Below are 9,749 nucleotides of genomic sequence, written 5' to 3' on the forward strand. Positions count from 1 at the left end.
GGAATGTTAATTTTGCAATGAAAGCCCAGCTGTCCATCATGCTGGTAAACAGGAAGTTTTCCATTCAGGTTTTTTGCTGTTGCTTTGGAGGCACATGGAAAATCAACAGTGGTGGCTCTGGGTGCAGAAAAGGAGCAGGAAAATGAAGCCAAAAGGTAGAAGTGAACAAAGGTGGGAATGGCAGACAAGCAGGGCTTCAATCATTGTCTCCTACTGTGGATTTGGGAGCTGAGGGGATTTGCTCCAAGCAGAGGCAGCAGAAAGTTATCCTGACAGAAGAGCTGAAGGATGGGGGTTCCCAGAGCCCTGAGATTCACCATGAGATGTGAATTGACAGGAGAGGGAAACGGCATTAAAGGAAGCCAAAGTTTGGGCCTAAAATAAAGGAAAGTCTCTGAGAAGGTGAGACAAAGGCTCAGAGTGGAAAGGAGGAGGAAGGAGGACAGAAGATTGTCATGGGCATGGGAGAAAGGTCTGCAGAAGCCCTGGCTCAGTACCTAGGGTGGCAGGGGCTCTCTAAAGGCCTCTCTCTCCCCAGGGCAGTCCCTGAGGGCTGGAGTCTCTCCCCACAGCGAGTGGATCTCACGTTCATCAGCACAACTGACAGCAGAGCCCGGCACTCCCGCAGGAAGGGGGAATATTCCACCAAAGCCCACATCCATCTGCCTGCAGCACAGGAACAGGCGAGTTCCCTTCACCCACAGGATCTCCAGCAGAGAGATTAAATAATGTTCTGGGCCCAGTGGGAACCCCCTCGCTGTGCTGAAGAGAGAAGCCAGATGAAATGAGAGATGTCCAAACAAACCTTTCTCAGCAGCTCCCCCAGCAGAGCTGGCTGTGGGTGGACACAGGGCTCAGCCAGGGCTGCCTCAGAGCTGCCTCAGGTCACTGACCAGTGGAAAATGGTCACAGCTCCACCCCAGCCAGGGAAACCTCAGGGATGGGAATGAAATTCCCAGGAACAAAAAGGCTCTAAGTGACAATTAATCATTAAGAGGTTGTCCTTGCTGATTGTCCCGGCAGGCCTGGCTGGCCCAGGGGTGGGAATAACCCCTCGGAGAAGGGATAACTTTATTTCTTTCCAGCTGAGAAGGGCAGGACCCAAATGGGTGCAAAACCCACTGCTGTCCCCTGTCCCTGTGCACTTCTGCATCACAGCCTTCACCAAAAACCCGACCAGAGAACACCCTGTGGGGAGCAGAGGGCAGCAGGGCTCTGGACTTACCAGCTTGGACTCGTAGAGCTGTAAGTTTTTGCCAAAGAACCTGTGAGGTAGAGGCATCGAAGAGAACATCCCGGGCTGGGCTTGGTAGGAGCTTGGAACTCTGTCCTCCGCTGATTTGCTGGTGCCAGGCACGTCCTCTTTCCCAGGGGATGGATACCTGGACAGCTCCAAGCAGCCTGGAGACAAGACTTTCTTCAGGGAGAAGTACCTCAGGGATGCCATCTCTCTGCTGGGCGACGAGTGCCTGCCAGGGGACACTTCTCCGTCTGGGGGGAGGGCTGTCCTCGGGGACAGCTCCCTCCGGGGGGACAGGTGCCTGCTGGGCGACAGCTCGAGCCTTGGGGACACACACCTCAGGGGAGACGCCTCCCTCCTGGGAGAGAGGCGCTGGCAGGGGGACAGCCCCCTCCCTGGGGACAGGCACCTCAGGGAGGACAGCTCTGCCGTGGGGGAGAAGCGTTTGGGGGAGGTTTCGTTTTTGGTCAGTAAGTGCTTCCTCGCTATCATTGGTCTGCTGCTGCCACCCCCTCTGCCACCGTCCTGGCTCGGGGACCACCTTTTCCTCGGGGAGGTGTCTTTGGAGGTCGACAGGTCCATGGCCAAGGACATCGGTGGCCTCGTGACAGACTCTCTCTCAGCAGGAGCCAAGTGCTCGGTGGAGGTCAAAGCTGGTCTGTGGAGGCTCAAGAAGCTGTGGCACACAGCAACGTCGCTGCTGTCTGCTGACCACTTGCTTTCCAGCCCTGAGGAGGAGGAGGAGGAGGCCTGCTGGCCTTCCCCTGCTTTCGGGGTGCTGGAAGCAGCTTCTCGAGCTGTGGATGGTGCCGTGTCAGTGCCTTCCTCTTGGGAAGATGGGGAGCCCCCTGAGGAGTGCAGCAGGAGGGTGCCGTGTTTGCCTTCGGGCAGCTTCAGGGCTGGCTCATCTTGGCTCTCCTCTTCCTCCTCGTCTTCCTCGTCCTCATTGTCGTCATCGTCGTCGGATTCCTCGAGGTCTGAAAACTGGTGTTCCTCGATGGGCTCAGATCCCTCCCGCCCCTCAGAGTCCTGGAAAAGGTCTTCACTGGTTCCTGGAGGCAAACACGAAACAGAGAGTGTAAAACACACGTTCAGGATCTATTTTTGTGCTAAATCTGCCCCTACAACACACGTAAGGGGCTATTTTTGTGCTAAATCTGTCCCTAAAACACCTGTAAGGGGCTATTTTTGTGCTAAATCTGCCCCTAAAACACACGTACGGGGCTATTTTTGTGTTACATCTGCCCCTAAAACACCTGTAAGGGGCTATTTTTGTGCTAAATCTGCTCACAAGCTCTAAGGGCACTGGAGGAGACAGGACCCAGCTGTTTCCTAGGTCTGATCATCTCCTGCTTTGAAACTGCAGCCTTGCCCTCCCTGCCAGCTGCCCTGCTGATGATCCCAGTAGATCCCAGTGAATCCCACTCCACCCCAGTTCCAGCTCTGTCAGCACCCACAGCCCTCAGGCCCTGCTGGGCACCTGCCACACTCTTGATTTGCTCTAAAATGCAAAAAAAAACAACCCTTTAATAGATGAGAACAGCAGCACCCCCATCCTTCAGTGGAGTTTGATGATTATTTGTGGCAGTGGTGACTCCAGAATATCCACAGTTGCCAAAATATGGCAAGCTCCACCTGTTGGGCCTTTTCCTGCCTGGATTTTTAGGCTTTTAGGCTTTAGGCTTTCCAGCAAGGCTTTTTAGGCTTTCTCTAAAAATCGAACAACAGGGTGGAAGGAACCTCTGTGGATTTTCCTGTGGTAGGATAAATTCCAGCTGTGGTTCGGAGGCTTCTGTGGGGCAGAGGATTTGGGGCTTTGTAAATCAGAGCTTGGGGGCAGTGAGGAGGATAAAAAAAGCAAATTTTACAGGATTTAAAATATTTCTGCAGGTGAAACCACATCTCTCTGCTGCTTGAAGGGCCAGCAGGAGCTTTCGGGGCTGGGTACCGAGCTTTCAACGCTCAGAGAAAAATCTGCTTTTCCCCTGGCAGATGCGCAGGGCTGCTGGCAGCAGGACAGGTCTGTCGGGAACAGCCACTGGATGTCACTGCAGCTCAACAGAACCGCCCTGCCAGGGCCGCGGGTCCCCCTGCTCCGGAGGGGCTGGAAATGTTCAGCTGTGCCCGCGCCAGGCGCCCGGAGATGCAGCGGAGCTGCTGGGACACGCTCGGATCCCGGCGTGGCCCGGGTGCTGCTGTGACACCTGTGTGTGACAAATTGCATCGCTTCAGCCCGGGACACGGCTCCTCCTGCGCCCAGCCTGGAACAGGTCCCCGTTCAGAGGTGCCACTGCCAGCAGCACCAGCTGGAGGGGGCATTAAAGGGAGCCGAGCTGGGCCGAACCTGCTGCAGCAGCCAGGGTGGCTCCAGAGGGGACACGGCCGCACAGCACGGAGTCCCTGTGAGGGACTAAAAGGACTAATTGGGTTTATTTTGAACGCCAGGGCCTTACAAGGAACTGCTCACGAAGCGATTGGCATTCCCAGTCACATGGATTTTCCCATGGCTGATAATCCACCCAAGAGCCTGCCTGAAACCGGGAACGGAAAGGAGCATCTCATCTATCCCTCCAATATCCACGCAAAACATCCCTGCAGCAGTCCCTGAAGGCAGAGCTGTCCCAGCAGCTCTCCACAGGGAGGGATTCTGGCTCACATTGTGAAATCCTCCGCCGTGATGGGGGGATGCTGGGCCCGGGCTCTTTGCAAACTCCCAGAGGAGCTGAGCTCAGAACAAATATTATTCCAAACTCCCAGCTGTAGGCTGAGCCGTGCATATTTCCTGCTTGGAAGAGGAACGCGTTTCACTGGCCGAGCTGTGAGCCAGCCCCAGACTCTGGTTTTGGGGTTGGGGACAGACAGGAGCTGTGCCTTGTCCTGGTGCTCTCCTTTCTTTGCCCCGGCCGGGACAGAGCAGGGTCAGGGTCAGGAGCGAAGGGAAAGTGAAGCCAGCCCCAAACTGGGGGAGCTGTTTGCGTTTGCCACCACGAATTCCAGCAAGGGAAACATCTCAGCGAGTCCTGGGACAGCCCCAGGGATCCGCTTTGGCCTCCTGACACCATCCCTGAGCCCGGGCTTCCAAAATTCATCCTGCTGGGCTCGTGGGGAGAGAAAGGGCAGGGCAGGGAGGGAGGAATGGAGGAAGGAAGGAGAGAGGGAATTAGTGGGAATGTGTCCTGCTGACAGCTTTGTCTGAGGTTGCATTTCATTGCGTGTGTGTTATTTATCCTCCCCAAATGGTGCCATCCCACCGAGCCCAGCCCAGGCAGGAGTGAGGAATTCTACTCCAATCTCCTTTTATAGTAACACCCCTTGCTTTCTGCTGCCCCTTAAATAGAAATACAAACAATCAAGTGAAATACAACTCCGGTTTAAAATAATCCAGGGAGTTTTAGGAACGGCTGCTCCCTCCCTGCCTGCCCCCAGAGGAAAGCACGGCAACCTTCCTGTGCTGCTTTGTGTCATGTGGAAATTGGAGCCATTATTATTATTATTATTATTATTATTAAATTAAAACAGTACTTTTAGTTCTGGTTCTGAGCCTCTTTGCAAGGAAGAGAGAGGACACAGGGGAGGGCGCTTTGCAGCCCCTCGCCCTGAGAACGGGGGCTGTGGTCACAGCTGGATCTTGGATTTCTCATGCACCTTTCTGTCATTCCTGGGTTATTTTCTCATCCATCCAAACAGCCCTGACCACTAGAGGACAAAATCCCATTTTCTGCCCGTCTCCCTGGCTGCTGTATTCAGTATTTACTCGACATTTGTGAGCAATGGGCCTCTCTGCTCGCAGAGCAGAATATTCCCATTTCCAGCAGAAGTCCAGTGTTGGCTTTGACCAGGTGGGAGGGAAGCTGGGAGGAACAAAAGGAAACCTCCTGTGATCCCAGCCCTCCCGAGGGCACCTTTGTGCACCTCCTGAACACCCACACAGGGGCTCAGCAGCAACGGGAGCAGGAAATGGGCTCCAAATCCCAAATTCACACGGATTGCTTGCACAAAGTCCAGACACACTCCAGGGGCAGCTCTGCAGCCAACCAACACCTGGAGGGGAGACCCTCCCCGGCAGCCTCAGGCAGGGAGGGGTCAGTGACTGAGTGATGGCCAAGGCAGAGCCCCCCAGCTGATGGGGCCGTGGTTTGGGCTGAGAGCTCTCCCAGCTGCCCTGGGCATGCCAGGGGACCTTCCTTAGAATTCCTCTTTCCATGAGGCCATCACCTGACAGAACTCCTTTTCCCAAGCTTTCACCCATCCCGACTTCCACAACAACGCTGGGTGCATTAACCCTGAGTGATCCAGGGATGAATGGCCGGGGAAGTCAGGACTGGAAGCACTGCCCTGAGCTGCTGAAGGGAGCCCCTGTGTCCTCAGAAGGCTGCAGCTCCACGGAGCGTAAATAGGACGCTGGATTTGCGGGTCTCCAACAGTGACACACACCGGGATGAATTGGTTCTATGATGGAAGGGTGTAAAGTAACAGTCGTTCTTTCAGAAATGTGAAATGAACCCTTGGGATTCACCTTCCTGCTCCCCCTTCCTGGCTTTGATCATGGAATGGTTTGGGGTGGGAGGGACCTTAAATCCCATCCCATCCCACCCCTGCCATGGCAGGGACACCTCCCACTGTCCCAGGCTGCTCCAAGCCCCAATGTACAGCCCGGCCCTGGCTGCCAGGGATCCAGGGGCAGCCCCAGCTGCTCTGGCAATTCCATGCCAGCCCCTGCCCACCCTGCCAGGGAACAATTCCTGCCCAAGATCCCACCCAGCCCTGCCCTCTGGCACTGGGAAGCCATTGCCTGGGTCCTGGCCCTGAATCCCTTGTCCCCAGTCCCTCTGCAGCTCTCCTGGAGCCCCTTCAGCCCCTGCCAGGGGCTCGCAGCTCTCCCTGCTGGAGCCTTCTCCTCTCTCCCAGCTCTCCCAGCCTGGCTCCAGAGGGGCTCCAGCCCTGGAGCAGCTCCGTGGCTTTAGGGATCTGCTGAAGCAACACCAAAAGGGGGTGTGAGAGCAGGGACAGATCTCAGTTAATCAATTATTTTATGTGAGTCCCTGGGATGAAAGGGCTCTCCAGCGATGTTCCACGGCAGGAGCCTCCCCGTCCTGCTGTTCACACCACACCAACACTTCTCCCTCGGGATGACAACTGCAAAATCCCTGGCTGGGTTTTGGCTGTACCCTCCTGCGGGAAGGGCAGAGCAAAGCACCACCTGCGTCTGCCTGGTGCAGGAACAGCCCCCCAGCCTGCAGGGCCGCCAAAGGGCCGCCCCCACGCTCACATTCAGCACTTGGAGTGATAAAGCATCCCCCAGACCCCAATCCAGGCTGCCAGGAATGGTTTTTTCCCCTTCACCCTCCAGCCCGTGGTTACAGCACCAGGGTGGGGCTGCACAGCCTCGCGCATGGAATCCTCGGGGCTGGGATCGCCCTTGGGGTGGGATCCTCGGGGCTTGGGATCGCCCTTGGGGTGGGATCCTTGGGGTGGGATCCTTGGGGTGGGATCCTCGGGGGTCTCATTTTGCTGCTTTGGAGACTCCCTCCAGAGCCATGAAAGGCCCGAGCTCCTTCAGAGCATGGCAGAGACACCCTGGGATACCAACAAGGACTTCTCATGCCGCAGATTCCCTGTTTATTGGGATGCACGCACAGAGAACTGAGCAGGACCGGCTCTGCCCATCCCTGCCCATCCCTGCACCACCAAAAACTTCAGGCAGGCACAGAACCAGAGCCCTTAAAGCCAGAAAATTCCTCTGGGACCACCAACCCCCAGCAAGGAGACCCAGGCTCACACTTCCCCCACGGATGCAGCTCCCAGCACGGCCCCACGCACACAGAAACCCCTGGAAGGAGCCTGGGGGGGACAAAACTGCTCCCATCTGTGGCAGGACGTTCTGCAGAGCAGGGCTGGGCCCTGGCTGGATGCTGCCCCTCCCTCAGCACCCACAGCAGCTTTAGAAAGGGGAAGGTTTTACCTTCTTCGGCTTCCAGATCCACCAGTGAAGATACCAACACGCCCAGCTCCTGACATTTTTTGCTGTGGGCCTTTGACTTCATGTGTTTAGTCAGATTCCCTGAAAAGAAGCAGAAAATGTATTTTACTCAAATATGGCTCCTTTTCCCCCCTTTTTTCCCTTTTTTTTTTCTTTTTTTGGTTTTTTTTTAGATTTTTTTTGTATTTTCTTCTTTTTTTCCCCATTTTGCAAGCTCAGCAGTCACAAGCCAAAACTCTCTCTGAACCAGAGTAAGGTCCCTGACTGTCCCCAAGCCCCTGCCCACTGCAAATACCCTGTGACACAAGGCCAGGTCCCCCCTTCTCTCCCTCTGCTGCTGCCCTGGAGTGCAGCAGGAGGTGCTGGGGGACCCTTCAGGTGTTCTGCAGCCTGCAAAAACTGCTGGGGCACAGTTTTGGGGCTGGGGGAAGAAAAGGCCTGGGTTTTTTCAGCTGTGAGGGTGCAGCAAAGGAAAAATGGCAGGAAAGCGGGGATGGGAAACACATCCCAGCGTGGCATCACCTCCAACCTCATCCCAACACAGCCCTGCCTGCCTGGAGGTGAGGGGAAGCACCACAGGGCAGAGGGGTTCCACCCTGGAAATGTTCCAAAAACGAGCGGATGTGGCACCTGGGGACACGGGGCAGGGAGGGAGTGGTTGGGCTGGAGGATCTTGGAGGGCTTTAACAGGTTTAATGGTTTTATCATTCCACGATGAAATGAGGGTTTGAGCTGCCAGCAAGAGGGAAAACCCCCCCACATTCCCGTTTTCCCCCACAAGGATGGCTCAGGTGCTCTGGAATGCACCAAAGGACCAGGCCAAAGCTCTCGGCTCCTTGAGCAGGAGGAGCCTTGGACACCCTCTGGAATTCAGGAATCTCCGGGAAGGGCAGCCCCCGTGGGGGAGGGAATGCCATGGGAGGTCACTGGGGGCTGCTCTGGGACAGGGAGGTGGGCTAACTCCTGGGCACCACAGAGCACCTCTCTAATTCGACCTCCCACACTACAGGCAGGTTAATTAGACACTAATTAACCCGACTTTTAGCCCAGGGAATGCTGAACAAAGGGGAGCGTTTGCTGGAGGGGGAGAAGCAGGCGGAGGGGGGGAACAGACAGGAAATGAAGGGAGGAGAATTCAAGCAGAAATGTCCCATTTTCCCTTTCCTGTCTGACAGCTCTTCCTAAAATCCCAGACTGCGACTGGGATGGACCTTAAAGCCCATCCAGTCCCACGGGCTGCGACACCTTCCACTATTCCAAGTTGTTCCAAGCCTCATCCAGCCTGGCCCTGGACGCTTCCAGGGATTTATGGGCTGAGGGGATGATGAGAAGAAACCTGGGCCCTGCTGAAGGAATGTTTGAATTTCCCAGTGCTGGCTGAGCGTTGCCCGTTCCCTGCTGTGCCCTCAGCCTTGCTGCCACTGACACCTGAGGGCACTGAGGGGAACCAGGCTTGGCTTTCTCACCAAACAATTAAAAAAAAAAAAAAAAAAAAGGAAAAAACTGAATTCTCCCACTTTATTACAACCTCCAGCTGAGGATGGAGGTCCTGCCCTCCAAAGTGCCCAGTCCCTGAGCTGGTGGGAGCACAGAGAGTCTCTCTGAGCCTCTTCTGCTGCTGCTCTGGATATTTGGGATAAAAAAGCCACTGTTTGCTGGAGCAGAGCATTACCCGTGGTGCCCTCACCTCTCAGAGAGTGCCACAACCACCCAGCTGCCACCTGGATTCCTCCTTAGTCCATGAATTATTGATTTCAGCCCATTTCATACAAAGTGGAGCAGCTCCAGCAGGGAAGACCATGGGAGACAAAGGCTGACTCTATATCCCTCTGTAGCTGGCACCCAAGCTGGATGTGGATCCAGGGGATGTTTAATAATTTAAATGCAGCAAAACAGCTCCAAGTAAGAGAGATTTATTATTTTTAAGCCTCGTGTTTAATTCCCCTTAGCCCCATGGTCAGGACGCTCAGGTGTGAAGATGAGGCCGGCCTGGCTCAGCTCCCTGCTCCAAATCAGAGTCCTTTTTCTCCACCCCAAACCAGGAGTTTTGCTGTGGCCCCAAACCCACCCTGTGAGCCAGAAGTGTGTTCTCATGGCCACCTCTGCTCCCAGTGAATCACCATTGCCTGAAAATGAAAAAAAAAGCACCCAACCAGTCCAAACTGCGGCCTCATGGAGCTGGAATTTGGTTTTGGAAGTGAAAAGCAGCACAAACACAAACTGAGTCAGCGTGCTGAAATCCACCCTGTGCTGCCGCCTGCCCAGCAGGGCACCTCACAGCCCGGCTGGCAGAAATGCCCCATCCCCGCTCAGCCAGCACAGCAAAATCCCTGCCTGGAGTCACCCCAAGGGCAACAAACACAAAACCAGCCCAGGGCAGTGACTGCTGTGAGCAGGGGCTGATGTGGGGATCCAGCTGAGCAGGAGGGGACATCCCCTGGAGCTCTGGTGTGGCCCCAGCCCCAAAAGCAGCCCAGAAATCCTCTGTGCCACAAGCACCGGGCTCTGGAAACACCAGGAGGCAACAGC

General features: G+C 55.5%; 1 protein-coding gene across 1 annotated transcript in view; it reads right to left on the bottom strand.

Moving 5' to 3' along the window:
• HIVEP3 (human immunodeficiency virus type I enhancer binding protein 3) overlaps positions 1-9,749 on the bottom strand; it is a gene marked incomplete at its 3' end in the record, with an annotated part of 247,675 nt that overhangs the window by 1,681 nt on the left and 236,245 nt on the right. Inside the window, exons 8-9 of the mRNA XM_017743733.1 lie at positions 7,203-7,301; positions 1,226-2,292 (exon numbers count right to left, since the gene is read on the bottom strand). Of these exons, the coding sequence (XP_017599222.1) occupies positions 1,226-2,292; positions 7,203-7,301 (1,166 nt within the window). The remainder of the gene's footprint in view (positions 1-1,225; positions 2,293-7,202; positions 7,302-9,749) is intronic.

The sequence above is a fragment of the Corvus brachyrhynchos genome, unplaced genomic scaffold (assembly GCF_000691975.1).
Source record: "Corvus brachyrhynchos isolate BGI_N302 unplaced genomic scaffold, ASM69197v1 scaffold580, whole genome shotgun sequence".
In the NCBI taxonomy this organism is placed as follows: Eukaryota; Metazoa; Chordata; class Aves; order Passeriformes; family Corvidae; genus Corvus; species Corvus brachyrhynchos.